The sequence below is a fragment of the Ipomoea triloba genome, chromosome 6, assembly GCF_003576645.1.
Source record: "Ipomoea triloba cultivar NCNSP0323 chromosome 6, ASM357664v1".
In the NCBI taxonomy this organism is placed as follows: Eukaryota; Viridiplantae; Streptophyta; class Magnoliopsida; order Solanales; family Convolvulaceae; genus Ipomoea; species Ipomoea triloba.
This window is the reverse complement of record NC_044921.1, coordinates 18783675-18803810: the sequence shown is the minus strand read 5'-3', so window position 1 is coordinate 18803810 and position 20136 is coordinate 18783675. Positions and strand designations below refer to the sequence as shown.

The following is a 20136-nucleotide window of genomic DNA, read 5'->3' as shown; positions in this document are numbered from 1 at the left end:
CGCGCATATATATATATATATATATATATATATATATATATATATATATATATATATATATATATATATAGTCATGATCAGGTGCGGCTGTGTTCTCCCGTGCGGTCATACGATTCACACCACTCAATGTTACGAAATACACCACTCAATGTTAATAAACACACCACATAAATATGCACTGTGGTGTGTGTTTCTTAACATTGTAGTGTGTTTCATTATATGCTCAACACTAACATTTTGATGTGAAAATTTATAGAAGTTTAGACTATTCTTAAAACGCAAGCAACGAAGGAGGAATAAATTTGTCATATGGCATGAAGAGTACTATATGCGGAATTTGCATCGCCAACATCAACTAGATGCAGCGTTCAACAGTGGCTGCCAAGCTTCATCTAACCGATGCCACCTTGGTCAAATGCCGATTGTGCGAGATGAATCAATATTTCACCCGCAAAATAATCATAATCTGCACTTGAATGCCAACTTAGGGCGGTCCAGAACATTAATCCAGGATTGTCCATGCCATTTTGACTACTCATACCCCTACTCTAGTTCTATCAGCAACAACAATAATAACTTCGTTGCAGCAGGCAACAACGGCCAAACAATGGCTTATTTTGCACAGGCAACGTTTGATGACATCAATAATGTTGAACAACATCTCACTGATGATTTTATGAATCCAGGTCATTTTGACCACTCTTACCCCTCCTCTAGTTCTATCAGCAACGACAATAATAACGTTGTTGCAACAGGCAACAACGGCCAAACAATGGCTTATTTTGCACCGACGGCATTTGATGATAACAACTTTAATGTTGGACAACATCTCACTGATGGTTTTATGAGTCCAGGTCATTTTGACTACTCTTACCCATCTTCTAGTTCTATCAACAACGACAATAATAAGGTTGTTGCAGCAGGCAACAACGGCCAAACAATGGCTTATTTTGCACCGGCGGCGTTTGATAACAGCATTAATGTTGGACATTTTGACTACTCTTACCCCTCCTCTAGTTCTATCAACAACGACAATAATAACATTGTTGCAGCAGGCAACATCGGCCAAACAATGGCTTGTTTTGCACAGAGGGCGTTTGATGACATTAATGTTGGACAACATCTCACTAATAATTTTGCGAATCCAGACCATTTTAACTACTCTTACTCCTCATCTAGTTCTATCAGCAACGACAATAATAACGTTGTTGCAGCAAGCAACAACATCCAAACAATGGCTTGTTTTGCACAGACGATGTTTGATGATGACATTAATGTTGGACAGCATCTCACTGATGATTTTATAAATTCAGGTTACTTTAATCAGGTACCATCTATATATATATATATATATATATATATATATATATATATATATATATATATATATATGTTAATTGTTCTGATCTCTTAGCTTGCAGTGTATATATATNTATATATATATATATATATATATATATATATATATATATATATATATATATATATATGTTAATTGTTCTGATCTCTTAGCTTGCAGTGTATATATATTACGTGCTTTTTAAATTGCCCTCCTATTATATAGGACCAACGATTTGGAGAAACATTTGGATCCACGCAACCCGAAACATGTCAGCTGGATTATTATTCGATTTTAGAATCCGCCCAGAACTCTATTTATGAAGCCGCCACAACCCAGCAAGGAAATAATAACTGTGAGACGTTTTTCCTTTTTGTTTTCCATTTTATTTACTTTTACTTTTCTTTTTTAGTACTACCGACTCGGTTATAATGTAGTATCTGTTCATAACTACTTATTTACTTTTACTTTATTGTCCACAAAAACCGAAAGTGGTCCATTAGGTCCATGGTATAATGATTGCATACTTAATTGGTACATACAACTCTACAAGGAGCTCATACTATACACTACAATGGTGTAACTCTTATATCGAGATAATTTTCAGGACTAGATCCTATCTCTTTATTTCAATATATCTCACATAAATCAATTGATAGAACTGTCTATGTGGACATTTATTTTTTATTTGTTTCTTCTAGAATATAATGGCTCTCTTTCGTGAGAGTTATGTTGTGCTACACCAGATTAGATTAGATTAAATCTTTAATATATATATTTTTTGAATGGTCCTATTATGTTTTGCTAGGTACTTTTGGGTTAGATTTGCCTATTTTTCATGAGTTTCAAGACTTTGCCACAGATTGGGCCGGGCTAGCTCTTGGACGTGAGCCCAACGCATCAAGACTTGGACATAGATTCGATGTATAGTTCTATTGAACTATTTAGGCATTTAGCCATGTTTTTTTTTTGTACTACAGACTCTATTACAATGTAGTATTTATTCATAACTACTTTCTCATTTATCGACCTTACTCTCTTTCATGTGGGAGTGTAAAGCGGGTGCCATTAGACCACAAGGTCTTTGTTAGCCATGTAGTATATCTTTGGTATTTTAATGAATGTCAAGTTTATTTATTTTATTTATTTTTTGTTGGTTGTGTGAAAATGATATATTGTTATGTGTATGACATTGATTAAGTTAATTATACTCATGTTTATTATATTGTCTTTCAATTGGAGGGGAGTCGGGGACACCATTTATTTACATTTGATTTTTTTGTGCAATTGAGGTTCGATCTTGAAATTATATAACACAACTTTAAGCTTTCAAAAAAAAATAATAATAATAACACAACTTTAAAATCTACATAGTATAAATTAAACCAAATTATATATGACAAAATTCAGACTTTTGGCCTCTCAGTTGTTATGTGTTATGCAATTTAATATCTTTTCATTACCAGTTTTTTTATTGACAAGTTTTCATATCAATTTTTAGAAATTCAAATTTCAATTCACTTCAAACGTCAATTTGATCACTCTCAGTTCTTGATATATTGACGAAGTAATATATGCTTTAAAAATTAAAAAAAAAACTTATAATTAATTAATTATTGAGGGATCAAATTGACAATGTTTGAAACAATTGATTGAACAAATTTACAAAATTTGATAATAACAAACTAAGTTATATAACTGTGAAACAAATTTTGTTCAAAAAGAAAAAAACTGTGAAATAAAAGAAAGATCAAAAAGTATATATGATATTATAGGCAGCCAAACATGCAAAAAAATGGACTGATAGGATAAGGAAAGAATATTCAAAAAAAAAAAAAAAAAGGAAAGAATTGAAGCTAGAGCGTACCTTGATGAATATATGCTCTACTTTTCTTGATCCTAATTAGCTGCGGCCGGTGGATCAAGCCGTCGACGACGATATGATAGCGACCGAGCACGGTGGAGAAAGAAGTGGAGGCCGGAATCCGAGCTGGTCTGAGGTACGATGGTGGAGAATGGAGATGACGCCGACGCCGGCGACGTTCCGGTGGGTAGAAATGATTATCATTGCGTATAATTTGTTTTGGAACATTGCTTATATACTCACAATTGAAAGGACAGTATGATCGAAAACAGAAACTTCGCGTGAAGAAATGGCGAAATTCAATGGAAATTTCATTAGTAACTTTTTTCAGCTTTCCAGGCAAGACCAATATAATTTCTAACAACCAACAAGAAAAAGCACATCGAATCTTTTTCCAAATGATAACTAATAGAGTTACATGGCAACTCACTTCTCCTATGGAGCTCAATAGTATATTTTTTGGATTTTTTAGTGCACTTTTTTTTTTTTTTTTTTAATCTCGGTAACATATTTTATCCCGAGTACACTACTATATTTCCCAACCTTAAGAGAGTATGCCTACTTCTTGGTCTCATTATTTGTAGACCTTTTTGTTTTCATTATTAGTAACACTTTCCGGTCTCATTATTAGTACATCTCCCCGGTCACCAAGCATCCCTCTATGTTTCAAACCTCTAAGATGTTTGGCAAGTATAGCTTCACCGTTCGACCTCTTTGGGGCACGTGGAGGACATGCCGAGCACCCGACATGTGTCCCCATAAATATGTAATCTCATCATTCGAGTCTATTGTCCTAATGTGTAATTTCCTCTAAAAAATTGATCTCAAATAAAATCATTATGGTGTGGGTCCAAAAACACATAAAGTATTTTATTCTAACTCATAAAATACATTATTCTAACATATAAAATACATTATTTTAACTCATAAAGTACATTATCTTACACCATAAATTTTATTCTCACATAAAGTATATTGTTCTAACTCATAAAATACATTATCTTGCCCATAAAGTTTATTATTCTAACGTACAGTATAACGGTATAAATGGGCGAAGCACGAATTTTTTTGTCATTTTGACGGTTGTCCACAAAACCTCTCAAACATGCCTTGATAATCTGTTGTCAATGCAGACCACAATTTCACATTTTATAAATGCCAACATTTTAAAATGTTTGAAGCATGCAATAGGGAAAAATGTTAAATAATTACTTAAACTTTATTTGAAAAGTCAATTAAGTTTTTAAATTTTAAAAAAATATAATCAATCATTATTGCATGGACCATGGTCCACACAGTTGTGTGGACCATGAATATAAGGTACATTATTTTTATACTAAAGGTACATTATTTTTGTATTGAAGGTACATTATTTTAGGGTACATTATTTTTGTACTGAAAGTACATTATTTTATAGCACTATAAAAAATGTACCTTAAGTACAAAAATAATGTACCTTCAGTATAAAAAATAATGTACCTTATATTCATGGTCCATACAGCTATGTGGACCATGGTCCACACAATAATTTAATTATACCTTTTAATATGTTAAGTTGAGACAATGAAGCCCAAAAATCAGTAAATGACCTGCTATTGTAGATCATTTCAGTTCATACCAGAAAATCTGGCAACGGTCGCTGGTTGCCATTCTCGGCAAAAGGCGACCACCGGTCACCTTCACGTTGGAAGTCGCCTTCCGCAAAGCAAGGCCAACAATTGGTCGCCTTCCGCTGCCTTCTCCTCTGTGGAAGGCGACGAGTGGTTGCCTTCCGCGGGGAATGGCGACCGACGACAATTTGGTCGTCACCAGTAGCCGAATTTTCTGGCCTGAACTAAATGATCTACAATAGCATGTTATTTTTCGATTTTATTGCCCCAAACATGTTAAAGTGTGTAAAGTATAATTACATTTTTTAAAAGTTTTAATTGACTTTTCAAGGTAAAATTTAGAAACTTCCTTCGTCCTTTGTCCACTAAGTTATATAAAGTCATGAATAGATGCTTTGTTCTTCACTATCTGAAAGTTTTCATCTAGCCTTGGTATAGTTGATACTACAACTCAATTTCATCCCTTTAAGAAGTTAATAATAATAATAATAATAATAATAATAAACTGCAAAATTTGAATTTTATATAACTCAATATAATTTAAAATAGACTATTATAATATCCGATGCTTTTGAATTGAATAAATTTCTTCCTTGTGTAATTGTGTCTTGAAAATATGAATAATTTATTGGTGGAAACCACTATTGCAAGATTTCTTTTGTTATTTGTTTGATTATTTCTAGTAAACAGAATATACTACATGAACTTTGTTTTTCTACTACATATTATGTGTCGTGCTTTGATTAATTAATAAAAACGGATGGACTATGATTTTTGTTCATTCATTTTCCTTCCTCCAATAAAAATTAATCACTTGATAGGAGTTATACTCAATAGAGTACACTTACCGTTTTTCTAGTAAAAACTAGTCAAAATTCTTAAGTTGGTATATAACATAGCTGATTTTGAAATGTTAGCACTTGTATATAGACATTACCATTACAGAAAAAGTTTCATATGTAGCCTCCTCCTTGGATCTTAGATGGTAAATACTCGTCTGACAAAAATGAAAGTGAGCAGGCAGATAACGCTTCAAGCTCAAATTTGACTCCTTTCTCTAGCAGCAGCTCCAATTCAACCCTTTCAAAAACAACCAAACAGAATCCAACAAATTTAGTATACTAATGACAACAATTCATAATGTGTTTCTTCCATGTGAAATATCAGTCAAAATTCAACCTCCATTTAGGCACTTCTCTTCGCATGTAGCATCTTAGTAGCATTGCCTCAACTCTCCTCTTATCTAACAAGGTTCATTTACTTGTCAGAATAATAAGAAAATGCCAAACGGAATTATTAATTTACTAGAAAGGATTCCACCTTCTTCGGTCAAGGGTAGAAGACATTGCTGTGGAATACAGTAGTTATCGCAATCTAGAGGAAAAGCTCCAAGCCACTTTATCTCGGGGACAGAGAGAAATTTTGCATCATAGGCCATTTGCTTCAAGAAACAAGTCAAATGAATTGTGTCATAAATGAGAGGCATTTGGTTTGATAATTAAATTTGCAGTATAAACAGGATAAATATAGCACGGTTGTATAATCCTTAAAACAATCTCAGGATTTTCACCATAGAGCCAAATCTGTATGTGGCCAAGATGTCAAAGCCATATGGATCACAATCTACCAAGCAATATGCAGGCAGGCGCAGCTTCTCAGTCAGGAGCCGCAGGAATCTGTCAAGAAGATAAGATGACAAGAATCCAGATGATGCTGAGGATGCCAATCTGGAAATAGCATGACACAGTGGAACAGGATTCCTACCTCCTTGTGGGAACATCAGGATAGCCTCTTCCCTGTTAAAAAGATGTTAACAGATCCTAATATGAAGAATAAGAGAAAAGTGCTAACATGAGGTGCTTACTGAGATGACAATGCAACGATTTCTTTTGCAGAATTGATCATTTGCTAGTCGTTGGAATACTGCACATGAACAGATAAAACATTGTCATGGTTAGACACTGTAGGTCATATGGAATCATTACCCTGCTAAAGAATTATACCTGATTCCTTTTCCACAACTAAAATGTACTGGGCAACACTAATAATATCTTTGTAAATAATTAAGGAAATATAGACCCACAGCTGCACAAGTTGAGAATGACATAATATAGACAGATTATTATCACTTGTTTCCTGAATTGTGCCCTTACCATCCAGGAGAAACCAATAGAACAAGTAAATAGTCTCATCATTCTCCTAACCTTCTCATTTCCTTAAATTTGTGCTTCCACACAATGCACCAAGTAAATGCTCCATTCATTCTTATTTCTCATAATAAGAAATTTCAGTCATCTACAGCATGACATGCCATTCTCAAAAGGATACTGTCAACTTCTTCTACATGCACAGGAATGGGGTGTGCCTGCAGGAATGCCAACCTCTTAAGGTCATGTTATAATCTAAGTATCATCCTGATTTGAAATGATTATTTGAAGTTAGGCTTACTGTGTTTGGACTGTTAATACAGTCAAATTTTCTCCCAGCCTCTACAAATTGCAGCCATCCCATCACCAATCTAGATCAAACATATAAAAACCAGGGAGCATAAGAACAAATGCACTGGAATGTAGATCTAAGTCAATGAATTGAGATTCTGAACTAAGTCAATGCATTTAAACAGTTGCATGCTACCATGACATTACTTTTGGGGTTAACAGAAATGCAGTAATCATGGTGCTTGGATGTGATTCTATCTTGAGGGTTGCTATGAAAATGTCTCCTCAAATATAACCAGTAAAGTATCATGAATTATCCAAGCCCAATCAAAAAAATTAAGTTATAATTGGGACTCTTTGATAAGACGTAGATGCAAAAACAATCTTTGAAGTATCAAATTCATTGTCCCAGGAACAGGAATGAATGAATGATCTTACATTCATGAAGATAATTCCTATTTTCTGTATTAAAATACTTGAAAATCACATTAAAGTACTAATATTACAGTCAAATTAGTACTAAAAGAAGTAGTATTATCATCAATGGGCATTCTTGCCATTCTACATGAGTACACACCCATTCCCAACTGAGACCTGCCAAAGATCAGACAGCAAAGAAAAATTACCAAAAGGATCCATAATAAGACTTAAAGATTGTATTACAATCATGTGTGCATATCTTTATCAACATGCTGATCACAGGTTCATACTGCATGCAAGCAAGTGCTTTCTAGATATAGATGGATATAGGAAGCTTTTGGAGTGCATACCACATTCAGGTTATGCCGACTGCATTGCAAAAGTATGCAAATATCATTAATTGCTCGGTCAACAGTTGCTTGTTCTGCATCAAAAAATGGAATGACATGGATATAAAGGTATAGAAGACAATGTAAAAGTGAAATTTAGACTGTAAAGAGAACTACATGAAGATTAAACTAATTGCATATCAGTATTTCCGCAAAATCTAATTGATATTTGACATGCAAGACATGCATCCATTTGCACTGATTTTGCTATCTGATTCTTGAACATATATATGAGTTCTTACTTCAACACTATGGCTCAAGTGGTGATAAATGCTAAAGGAAAATCTATTAGTCTGTATATACCTTTAAAAATAGAAGGGTGCATGTAGTATATGTCTCTTTTTGAACCATGACGATTTTCTTGCAGAAGTTGCTGAACAATCAGTAGCACCCTTAACAAAACATCTGGAAACAATGAAACATGCAACACCTGATCACCAACTTCACAAGTGGTACATTCACATAAAGGGTTATATGTAAGAATTAGATGATCTTAGGACCAAGCAACCAGCACCAGATCAGTTTCATCCAATATAATATCCATCAAAAAAGGCGACGGAAAATGCAGTTCTATAAAAACTCAAATCAAAGATGATTCTTCCTCAGAAATCATTTTCTTCTATATATTTTTCACACTTTTTGCAACCCCTTCGGCACACTCCATGTCAAAAAGTTGGAGACAAAAGAGGGTAGATTGACTATGTCTGAATGCATGACTGACTCACCTAACCTACGTGCATGGCTTTCCCTCTTCAGTGTAACAACTTCCTTCCCATTTGACAAACCAGAGCTGCAATAGCTGCATATAAGGAATGCAAACCTTACTCACTGATCATAGAATTCAATACAATTAATAAGACAACAAAATGAAAGGAAAATTTCATATCAATGCCATTCAATGGACTTATACCAACTGAACCACACACAACAACTATCCATGATAACTGTTTAATTAGCCACTAGCATGAATAACAATATATCATAATTTCACTACTTGTTTAAAAAAAAAAAAAAAATAAAGCTTCTCTCCTTGACTCCTTTACCTTTTATTTATTTGGGAGAGGGACTTTTACCATACAAACGTAAACAATTAATCATCCAGAAGCTAAATCTATCACAGTAAACACAATTTTCGATAATTCATATTAAGAACAAAAATGTTGAAAGTTAGTTAAAAATAATCTAACCAATTTCCTGAACCGTCCATGCAGTAATTCCTGAACCGATCAATGTAAATGATCGGCAAGCGATTGTTCGCGAGATCTTCAACAATCGATCGAGTAAGCTCTACAAGAGTACGACGTCACGTCGAAGAAAAGTACGTCTTCGTCATTGTAAATAGAAAATATGCGGTGAACTTCAAACAGATATTGAAACTTCTGTATTTTTTTAAAAATCGAAAGTACCTTTCAATCTTCTCAACACTTTGCAATGCATAGAACCAGAACGCTTTCCCTCCATTTTCCCTGAGCGAGCTTGCTCAGAGTATGGCGTTTTATAAGTTATACCAGTGAGTTTTGCAGTTGTGCCATTGATGTTTGGCTAATTACGAAATTTACCCCGTTTTGGAAGATTTATATAATCTTACCTAGAGGCTACAGCATAATCAAGACTCAGGAGACATCTTAGTTGGCGTAAGTGGTTGTGCACTTTCATCCATTACTAGAAATCGGGAATTTAAACCCATCTCGTTTGAGAAATGCCTCCTATACATCTAACCAAACAGACTAGTGTTGTAAATTTTATTACTCCATATGAGTCTCTATATTAGTATTATTATTATTATTATTATTATTATTAAAAAAGAAGTAAATCCAAGTATCTTTCTGCCAATTCTGTTGTTCAATTCATATTCTTACTGGTATCTCTCGTAAATATTTTATATGATTTCTTTATTATTATTATTATTATTATTATTATATTTTTAAAAATCAAATGGTATTCGGTTCAATTCACTTTTTTATCGAACTATTCAGTATACAAGAATCCATTATAGTTTGGTTATTCGGTATATTACTGAACCGAACTAGTTGAGTCAACTAGTTCAGTTCGGGAAAATTGAATTGTCCACCCTAAAGTTAATTATTGAAATGATCCCTTGACAATAGCGAAATTACCAATTTGGTCCCAAGTTAACGATTGTCTAACGTTAAAATAAAGGGATGACCAAATTGATTAAGATTTTTAAAGTTGAGAGACTTAATTGGTCAAAAAAGTACTCAAGAACCAAATTGTTAATTTTGCTATAGTCAATGGACCATTTTGGTAATTAACTCTATAAACATTGTAAATCAAATATGACAAATACAATAATTAGGAACCAAATATAAAAACAATTTAATAATATCCCAATTTTATTTTACATTTTTTATTTAATATTAATTGATGAACCTAACTTCTTAAAAAAAAAAACTTATTTGTTGGTATTTTTAAATTTTGTAATTCTTTTGGCATTTAATACATTTTTAATGTAAATTTTAAATACATAAATCTTATATATTACTAATAAATTTGATATTTTAAAAAATAAATTAAAAATAATTTCAATCGAAAAAATGGGGAATTAATCATTTTTCTTTAATTTTTTTCCGTCTGGAAGATTACTGGCCTGTATATGATCAAAGATTTTGTGGTTAACATAATTGTGAGTCTACTCTCTCAAATGGACTCTTAGGTTGAGAAATTATATATAAGTGCTTAAAAATCTTCAAAAATATAAGTGCTTAAAAAAAAAAACAGTTTACAGGCTTAAGCCGATATTTGAATATGCACTGTATTTTAAAGCGGTTCAACCAGGGCGGATCCACTTCCACCTCTGCTCTCCATCGGCGCCGCCTATGAGAACCACCGCAGGTGTGATTGTCACAGCGCTCTCCATAGCTGTAGTTGTCTCTTACTTCCTCAGCAAGCACACTGAAAAGAAGTCTTCTAGACGCAGACAAACTGCTTCACTGAAAAAGTCCAGAAATGGGCTCGTTGCCGCCATTGGCAACACCCCTTTGATTAGAATCAATAGCCTTTCCGACGCCACTGGCTGTGAGGTACCTTCTCTCTCTCTAAACACGCATACGCTTGTGGTTTATTTCTAATGGCTTTGGTAATTTTCGTTTCTTTTTGTGTTTGCAAATAAAATAAAATAAATAAATACGTTTTCGATTGATAAACAGATTCTCGGGAAAGCGGAGTTCTTGAATCCAGGCGGGAGTGTTAAAGATAGGGTAGCTGTGAAAATTATTGAGGAGGTAAATTCACTCCATTTATCTGCTTAGATAGTTTCACTTTTGTTTAATTAGAAAAAAAAAACTTAATTTAACATTTTGTTAATTTCACATTTTGTTAACCTAGCACGGTAAGGGTGTTTCTTGTGGCAATATTCCCTGCACAAAAATTATGATTCATGGTTAATGGTTTCATATTCTTTTTGATGGAATGGTTATTATTTGGGTCTTCTTATTCTTAGAAAGTCCTCACTTGATTGACCAGTGCATTTGATCATACATTTATACTTCTAGCCCTTCATTATGCTCTAGTTTACTAGTTTATAGGCAATGCTGGTTGGTAGTGGAATTTCTTGTTGGGTTTTTCTGTAATTTGAAGTACATAGTACATACATGATACATCATCATTTAGTGCTCTCACCTTGAAGTGTCAAGGAATTCACATCGTTATCTTCTTTGTATTCTTCTTTTCCTGGTATTTTGTTTCATGGATTATTGTCACAAGTCCGCTCAATAAATGCTTTCACTGCTCTGCATTTGGTTATTTTCTCGTTGTCTGAACATATCCCATTCCGGCAGGCATATTGATTATTGGTGTATGTATTCTGCTATATCCTGTTTTTATCTTTGAATAAGCTTTCAGATGCTGCTGGGATCTTTCTTTGGTGTTTTGTTATCCTAAAACTTAACTACCTGTGCTGTCTGTTTCTATACACTTTGCTGAAATTTGGTATCATAAAGATAGATGCTTCTATGTGGTGGTTTACATACAGTTCTTGTTTGTATAGGCTTTGGAATCAGGAGCACTAGCTGAAGGCGGCATAGTTACAGAGGGCAGTGCTGGAAGCACAGCCATAAGTCTTGCAACAGTAGCTCCTGCATTTGGGTGTACATGCCATGTGGTTATCCCTGATGATGCTGCTATTGAGAAGGTATATAAACCTTTCCTCTCTCTCGTTTTCACACGTGTACTTGACTGCTGTTTTTTTGTTCCCTTTGCTAGTTCAGACCAAGTGCACATCTCAAGCATTTTTAGGATGTGTCTAGGGATAGTCAAATTTTCCGAATGGTTTGCTAAATTTTATAGTTGCTTCTTAAAAGAAAGACGAAAATAGGAATTAGTGGTTCAAACTTTGAAGATTAGGAACTGACAAAAGGACTGTACCAAAATGCAAGAATCATATGTTAGTTCTCACTCTTAAAAACTAAGAAAGGTTGAACTCTTACTTGACAGACTCCCAAGCTTGTCTGGTTTCCACCTGATTCAGTGGTTATGTAACTAGAATGCGATGCATTATGTTATTGTTGTGATTTATTGTAAAGATCTCATTTTCTTTGGTTTGTTCTCTTAAATCTTGTGATCCTAAACAAAAAACCACTATTTTATAGTCTCAAATCCTGGAAGCACTTGGGGCTACAATTGAAAGGGTCCGACCAGTTTCAATAACTCACAAAGACCATTTTGTTAATATTGCAAGAAGAAGGGCACTGGAGGCAAATGAAATAGCATTAATTACAAAAAGCAAAGCAGATCAAAATGGTTCCAAGGGGGCTAAACAAATCAATGGTCATACAATCAGTGAGGAAAAACAAAGTTCAACATTCTCACTTGACTGCAAGGGTGGATTTTTTGCAGATCAATTTGAAAACCTTGCAAATTTTAGGGCCCACTATGAGGGTACCGGGCCAGAGATATGGGAACAAACAGGTGGGGAACTGGATGCTTTTGTTGCAGCCGCAGGCACTGGTGGCACTGTTGCTGGTGTTTCCTGTTTTTTGAAGGTTGGTTCTTAGTTTCCAACAGTAACTAGGGCCGCTAAAATATAAAGTGCTGAGAGATGAACTTCTTCTGTCCCATGTTCAGGAAAAAAACTCAAACATCAAGTGCTTTCTTGTTGATCCCCCTGGTTCGGGCTTATTTAACAAGGTAATAAGAGGAGTCATGTACACGAGAGAGGAAGCTGAAGGACGGAGGTTGAAGAACCCTTTCGATACTATTACTGAAGGGATTAGAATCAATAGACTGACAGAGAATTTTAAGCTGGCAAAACTTGATGGGGCTTTCCGAGGCACAGACATGGAAGCTGTTGAAATGTCTAGGTTAGTCTATATGCCTAGTTCTCTTTCTTTTGAGCTGTTTGTCTCCACAAAGTCAGGATGGCACTCATAAAAAATCCGCTTCACATGTTATTGAATGTATTAACATTGAAATTTTCCAATAATTTTGCTACCCCTTAAGTAGCCAAGAACCCCAATGGCTTGAGAAACTTTTGAAAAAACGAAGTATGTGCTGTCAAAGTTAGAACAATATTGTGCGCACACACATTAGTGCACGTGTTATTACCTTAATGTTGTTGATGCTCATCAGGTATCTGTTGAAGAATGATGGGCTGTTTGTTGGAAGTTCATCAGCTATGAATTGTGTTGGAGCTGTTAGAGCGGCACGAGCATTAGGGCCTGGCCACACTATCGTGACGATCTTGTGTGATAGTGGCATGCGGCATCTAAGTAAGTTTTTCAATTATGAGTACTTGTCTCAACATGGCTTGACTCCTTCAGCAACTGGATTGGAGTTTCTTGGCTTTAGTTGAATTTTGTTTTTTATTTTTATTTTTTGCACCTAATATAATCACTAAAAACCGGTATGTTTTGCTCGAGGGATGAAAGCATTTTCATTTCACTAGTTGTGACACAAATACTGATGCAGTAGATCACACAAGAAACATGTTTAGTGATGTACGGTGTTGTTTTTTATAGACAAGTATGGAATACAACCTAGCTTGTACATGATATGTTGTTCTTACCAGGTTTTCTTTTCTTTTCTTTATCTCAATTACATTTGATAATTTGAATATTTGATGGAACAATATCATGAAATATGATGCATCCAAGTATGGGTGACGGTAAATAAGGTTAATAGAATAATTATAGAAAGTAATCAAAGCTTCAAATTGCTTAAGGATTTTCGAATGTGTCCGTCTAATGAAAAGTCTCCTACTTGTACTATTACTTCCAACCTTCTTCTGCTAAAGTAATGGTCTATAATAATGGAGAGTCGGGTCTACATTAAGTGATATTCATCATAATTGTCTCCTTTTGAATAGGTCGGTACTGGAGTAAATGTTTCCGTTATGTGACTGTTGGTTTTGGGTGATTCCGGGTTGGGTACCTGTCCAATTATCCTACCAATGGGGGATATTGCTTGACATGTCATCCCCAAAATCTCAACATTAAAGTATGGAAGGCTAAGCCAAATGACGGACTTTAACAGGGAAAAACTATGAAGTTGATACAAAGCATTCTTATAAAACAAACTCAATAGATTACACCATTTTACACAACACAATCATGCATCATTTTAATCAACACAAAGTAAAGCTTTATGAATTCAGTATTTCAATGATAATTAATAAGCAAACTTCAAAATGTATGAAAATGATAATTAAAAAGCAAACTTCAAAATGTATGAATCACCAGAAGGCTCCTGCAAAGTTGCCACACTGCAAATCATTGCTAACCCTGTGGAAAGAAAACACTTCAAACATCATGGTTTATATCAAAATATAAATACATTTAATTAATGCTCATACACAATTAAGAAACTCAATTAGATGCGTTAATAATGCGCATCCTTGCGTTCTAGGTGAAGCCTACTAGGCTCATACCAAAAGTCAATAAATAACTATTACAGGAAACTTTTTCCAAAAAAAAAAAAAAAAAAAAAAAACTATCACAAGAAACTAAACTTGAAATCTTGTGATAACTAAACCAACTTGGCTGGAGTTGTCCCAGCCCCAAGTCTTCCCAACTCCAAAAAAAAAAAGTACTAATTGTCAATTTCAAAAATAATTTTTAAATGTTACTCTGTGTTATATTGCAAAGCCATGCATGACTCTCTTTCTTTGGGTGACAAGAAAAACTTGTAGCCATTGCTGGATGGTATGCATTAAACTCGTTCATGTGTTATAGCCCTCAAACCACACAAGAAAAATAAATTGCACTATGAAAACTGCGCAAGGTAACGGGCTCAATTGAGAAAGTGTTAACAAGTATGGACCTTTTGGTACGAGAATTGGTTTTTTTTTTTATTATGATATACAGTGTACTATTATTATTATTATTATTATTATTATTATTATTATTATTATTATTATTATTTTGGTAAAAGTTAAAAGTGATGATAGATGTTGATCTTTAGATCAGTGTTAAAATTAGGCCATGTAAGTGTAACACATACATCGACTGCTACTTACAAGGCAAGTACTGAAAATAGGCAATTTAATTGCAATACACACGTACCATTCAATTCTTTTACTCGGACGAATTAATCATCAACCTCTTCAACTTCTTATTCCACTGTTATTTAATTAAAAAAAAGAGTTAAAACTTGATAAATTGAACAAAATTTATAATTCTATAAAAAAGAGAGTGAGAGAGAAGAGACAGACCATAGCGAATAACAACGGGGTTGTATTCATAAAGCTCCAGAAAATCACTAAAATTGTAGGCAAATTCCTTAAGATGGGGGGAGCAATGTAGTAAATCAATTGACTTCAGTGAGTATATAGATTCAAAGCTACTTGGAATAGCTTCTAATTGTGTACACCTTTTAAGGACTAGGTACTTAAGACGAAAAAGGTGATAGTCTTTAAAAAATGGATGGTCTTCAATGATCTTCCAACGGACAAGGTTTTTAGCTTCAACATACAAGAATTTTAGCTTATAGAATTTTCCCTGCACGCTGAGGTTCCAATCTGAACCATTGGAGGCTTCTTTCAGTTTCAGTGCTTCAAGATTGGGCAACATGCCAACTATGTTTATTTCACTCCACGGCAAACAAGTTCTCTTCAAATTCAATTTCTTGATATTGAGGTGCAACGACAAAGAGTTGAGATTCTGAAGGCCTATTGGTGAGCCTTTCTTAAATGCAATCATTAATGTCTTGAGCTCACCCAAACAACCAAGATTACCAAGGTTATCCTCAGTTGAACTACTATTTCCCTTACCATCTCCACAAATAATCCCCAACTTTTTGACGTTTGGAATCCTTGAAAAAACTTCCTCTGTACAATGGTGTATGCTCAACCAATATAATGTCTGCAACGACTCTCTAACCTCGCTAGGAGGAGGAGGATCCACCGAAAGGGAAGAGCTAACCTCCACATGCCTTATTAGTTTTGGTGTCTCCCAAAATTTAGATGGCAAACGAATTGAGCTTGCAATTGTTCCCTTATGAGACACAATAAATACTTGCAGATTTGGATTAGTTGGCGCTATATCCTCCAGACCTTCAAACCATTGTTTTACATGTACATATCTCAAGAATACTAGGTTCCCTAAATTCTCTCTTTCTAGGAATCGAGATGGAACAAATGCCAAAACTCTTAAAAACTTGAGAGGCACAAATTTTGATTCTGAATTTTCACAAAAGAAGAAAATAGAGCGACAAATGTTTGTACCAAGCAACACATAATAGTCAAAACCATGTGTGTATAAACTTAACCAACGACACGAATTTGAAAACACACTACTTAATGGCAATCCCACATGTTGAAGAGTATTTACAGCACATAAAATGCCCTCTTTTTGAGCTTCTACTGCACAGACGCTATGCAAGGCACTTTGCATCCTACAACTCTTAATTTTTCCATCAAAACTCAAGTTGCAGATTAAGACAAGACTTCTATTTATAAGATATTCTAAACAACTATAAGCACTCTCTTCTATGTTCATAGAACATGTTTGCTTCACCAATCCTTCAGCAATCCATAACCTGAGAAGTGTTTTAACTTGGATTTCACTACATTTTGGAAAGACTCCAAAATATAGAAAGTAAACTTTCAAATCTTCTGGCAATTGATTGTAAATGTGAGTACGTATATTGTGACTTAGAATTCCTAATGATTCTAATTCCTTTTCAATCTTTTTCAATTCCTGTGTTGCATTCTTGCATTTAGACAGACGCTCCGCAACTGCAATGATTGTAGGTGGTAGTCCATCACATTTCTCCACAACACGGACCAAATGGCTCATAAATTTTTTAAATCTAGGTGCCACATACTTTTCAAAAGGAAAGATGTTACGAAATAATTTCCAACTATCTAGCTCGTCTAAAATACTCAAGTTATAGGTCTCACTACCACCACTAGCATACATAGCCACCTCTCTATCTTGAGTTGTCAATAATATGAAGCATCTATTATTTCTTCCATAGGGGAACAGTCTAATGATTTCATCCCAAGCTCTAGTACTCCATATATCGTCCACAACAATTAGATAATCTCTCCCCTTCAGCAGCTCTGTTAATTTACATGCTAATTCATCCTCGGTTGCCTCCTCAATTTCTTCAGGGTGCATGGTCGTAATGCATTGAATAAGGGAAGAGATAATTTGTTTCAGCTCATATTTTGTAGACACCATAGCCCAAGCATGAACATCAATATCATTCGTCTCCTTAAAAACTTTTCTTGCCAAAGTAGTCTTGCCTATTAAAATATTATTATAACTTATAAGATATCGTCAAATATAAATATATTTTTTTTTTGAAAACTCAAATATAAATATATAATTCATTCAAAAAGAATTTGGAGTAAAACTCACAACTTTAGTGCAAGCATGATCTGCTTATAATAAAAACGAGTTAATACCCAATTTGGTTCCTCAACTATTAGGATTTCACCAATTTAGTCTTCGACTTTCAAGCTTGCTTAATTTCATCCTCAATTATACAGTTGTTAACCAAAATGATCCTAATTAGGACTATTTTGGTTTGGACAAAAGACTAGTTTAGGTCAAAATTGCATAGTTAGAATTAAATTGAACAGGTTTAAAAGTCGAGGACGATCAAAGTGGTAAAATCTTAATAGTCGATGGACTAAATATGGTATTAACTCTAATAAAAACATATCTCTTTTGTAATAACCCGTAAATTTGAGATGACCATGTGCAAGGATTGAACTCCTAATTTTTAAATGTGATAATCAAGTTCGGCTCATTTAGGCACCCTTCTAGGAGCTTAAAGTGACTATTTAGATGAGAGTTAATACCCAAAATTGTCCTCGACTATAGTGGTTTTTCTCAATTTTATCCTAAACAACTTTGCCCTCATAAAGTAGTCCCAGACTTTTGTGTTCTCGCCCAAAATTATCCTCCGTTTGTTAATCCGTCCAAAGGGTGTTAAGTCTGGGGACAATTTAGTAATTTCATAATTATGCCTTCTCTTTTTCCACCTTCTTCCTCCTCTCCCTTGGTCAGTAGCACCTCCGGCGGCAGCTTTAGAGAAGTACCAGCAGCGGCAACAAGCTATGGTGATGGCGGCGACAGTTGGTTTCCCTTCTGTCGATGAACTTCCTACTTCCTCTGTTTCTTCGACTTTATCCCAATTACCAGAATCCTCAGAACTCGTATTCCTTTCATCATTCCTACGCGTTTTGTTTAGATATTGGGGTTTTCCGAGGAGGGGAAAAACGAGGGCGAGAATAGAACAGAGAATTTGCCATCTAGGTCAGATGCCTCGGCGGCGTAGGTTCCTAATTCCGATGGTGTCTCCTCCCTTGTGCGGCGGTGTAGAGACTTCGAAGTTGTGGCGAAAACCATCAATTTCGCCGCTGTCAACAACAACTCTTTTATTAGCATCTCCAGAAGCAACTCCACCTCCTCTACACTATGCGATGATTCTTCAATCGACAGAAGGCTTGTGCAATCGTCCTCCGGTGATGGGGAATCCGACAAGAGTAGCAGCAATGTAGCCACGGCGGCAACACAACAGAGGCGAGCTCTGAAACTCCGCCGACGGATCGGTGGACAAGAGAAATTTTGGTCTCTGGCGGCGAGGACTAGCCTAGCAGCAGATCGGCATAGGAACAACACCAACAACCTTCGTCGGTGGACCAGCCTAGCAGTGACGACGACTGAACCTTCATCTTCGATGTAGGAGTCTTCCAGTCTTGATTGCAGTGATGATCAGAAGTCTATAGATGCGCGCGCGCGCGCACGCACACACACACACACACACACACACATATATATATAGAGAGAGAGAGAGAGAAATAGCGGTCTGTTTACTTCAAAACGTGAAAGCAAAGAGAGATCAGATTTCGAGCACTGGCTTCGCAATCGATGTCGCTGGGAGAAGTCGGCCATGGTTATCGGGAATAAATTTGTTTCCTTAGGGTAAAAGAGGCCATTTGCCAGTGGAGGGAAGAGAGACCAAATTATGAAATTACTGAATTGTCCTCAAACTTAACACCCACTTGACATATTATCAAACTGTGGATAATTTTGGGTGAGAACACAAAAGTCTGGGACTACTTTATGAGGCTAAAGTCGTTTAGGACAAAATTGAGAAAAACCACTATAGTCGAGGACAATTTTGGGTATTAACTCATTTAGATGAGATGAAAGGTGTGAACTATTTGAGTACATTACCATAATAATAATAATAATAATAATAATAATAATAATAATAATAATAATAATAAGTTTTCAAACAAAATAATAATAATAATAATAATAATAATAATAATTTCATGATAAAAAATTAGAATGAAAGACAAATACGTTACCAATGCCTCCCATTCCCCAGATTGAGAGAACCTTTAGTCCATCATAATGGTCCCGCTCTCTAAGTTCGCTCTTTATTTTCATCAATTCACTGTAGCGTCCCACCATTTCTATTTCATGTGTCTGTGATATCTGTAAAGGGATGTTTTAGTCGTCGGAAGGTACAAGATTTAGAAGAAAAAACAATTGAAGTTAATCTTACTAAAAAAAAAAAAAGTATATATATATATATATATATATATATATATATATATATATATATATATATATATATATATATATATATATATATATAT

At 34.8% G+C, this 20136-nt stretch overlaps 3 protein-coding genes and 1 long non-coding RNA gene across 5 annotated transcripts in view; 1 reads left to right on the top strand and 3 right to left on the bottom strand.

Moving 5' to 3' along the window:
* LOC116023334 overlaps window positions 1-3420 on the bottom strand; it is a 5407-nt gene extending 1987 nt beyond the window's left edge. Inside the window, exon 1 of the long non-coding RNA XR_004099414.1 lies at window positions 3207-3420. This is a non-coding gene — a long non-coding RNA (uncharacterized LOC116023334). The remainder of the gene's footprint in view (window positions 1-3206) is intronic.
* A 2330-nt stretch (window positions 3421-5750) lies between these two features.
* On the bottom strand, window positions 5751-9521 carry LOC116023252 (meiotic recombination protein SPO11-1). The gene is made up of 14 exons (XM_031264240.1): window positions 9467-9521; window positions 9248-9347; window positions 8786-8859; window positions 8364-8465; window positions 8022-8095; window positions 7829-7845; window positions 7262-7331; window positions 7142-7178; window positions 6817-6864; window positions 6678-6736; window positions 6578-6609; window positions 6384-6489; window positions 6134-6254; window positions 5751-5893 (listed from the first exon to the last, which is right to left on the bottom strand). Exons 1-14 carry the CDS (start codon window positions 9519-9521, stop codon window positions 5871-5873), a joined length of 918 nt encoding a protein of 305 aa, XP_031120100.1. The 3' UTR covers window positions 5751-5870.
* Window positions 9522-10819: 1298 nt separating this feature from the next.
* LOC116022958 (cysteine synthase 2-like) lies at window positions 10820-14084 on the top strand. The gene is made up of 6 exons (XM_031263881.1): window positions 10820-11101; window positions 11228-11302; window positions 12067-12210; window positions 12668-13060; window positions 13143-13378; window positions 13647-14084. Exons 1-6 carry the CDS (start codon window positions 10898-10900, stop codon window positions 13867-13869), a joined length of 1275 nt encoding a protein of 424 aa, XP_031119741.1. The 5' UTR covers window positions 10820-10897; the 3' UTR covers window positions 13870-14084.
* A 452-nt stretch (window positions 14085-14536) lies between these two features.
* LOC116022697 (putative late blight resistance protein homolog R1B-17) overlaps window positions 14537-20136 on the bottom strand; it is a 7806-nt gene continuing 2206 nt past the window's right edge. Inside the window, exons 2-5 of one of the 2 annotated variants that reach the window (XM_031263525.1) lie at window positions 19843-19972; window positions 15727-17763; window positions 15578-15634; window positions 14537-14797 (exon numbers count right to left, since the gene is read on the bottom strand). In XM_031263525.1, the coding sequence (XP_031119385.1) occupies window positions 15627-15634; window positions 15727-17763; window positions 19843-19972 (2175 nt within the window). In that variant the 3' untranslated portion in view covers window positions 14537-14797; window positions 15578-15626. The remainder of the gene's footprint in view (window positions 14798-15577; window positions 15635-15726; window positions 17764-19842; window positions 19973-20136) is intronic. The other variant, XM_031263527.1, reaches the window with a different exon arrangement.

Bases quoted from the DNA above. Each gene is read 5' to 3' on its own strand.
- LOC116023252 (XM_031264240.1), bottom strand. From the start codon at position 9,521: ATGGAGGGAAAGCGTTCTGGTTCTATGCATTGCAAAGTGTTGAGAAGA. The intron at 8,860-9,247 runs GTTAGATTATTT...CCTTATATGCAG, and splicing joins ATGGACGGTTCAGGAAATTG to CTATTGCAGCTCTGGTTTGT. The intron at 6,255-6,383 runs GTGAAAATCCTG...TGTTTCTTGAAG, and splicing joins CATACAGATTTGGCTCTATG to CAAATGGCCTATGATGCAAA.
- LOC116022958 (XM_031263881.1), top strand. From the start codon at position 10,898: ATGAGAACCACCGCAGGTGTGATTGTCACAGCGCTCTCCATAGCTGTA. The intron at 11,102-11,227 runs GTACCTTCTCTC...ATTGATAAACAG, and splicing joins CCGACGCCACTGGCTGTGAG to ATTCTCGGGAAAGCGGAGTT. The intron at 13,379-13,646 runs GTTAGTCTATAT...GATGCTCATCAG, and splicing joins GAAGCTGTTGAAATGTCTAG to GTATCTGTTGAAGAATGATG.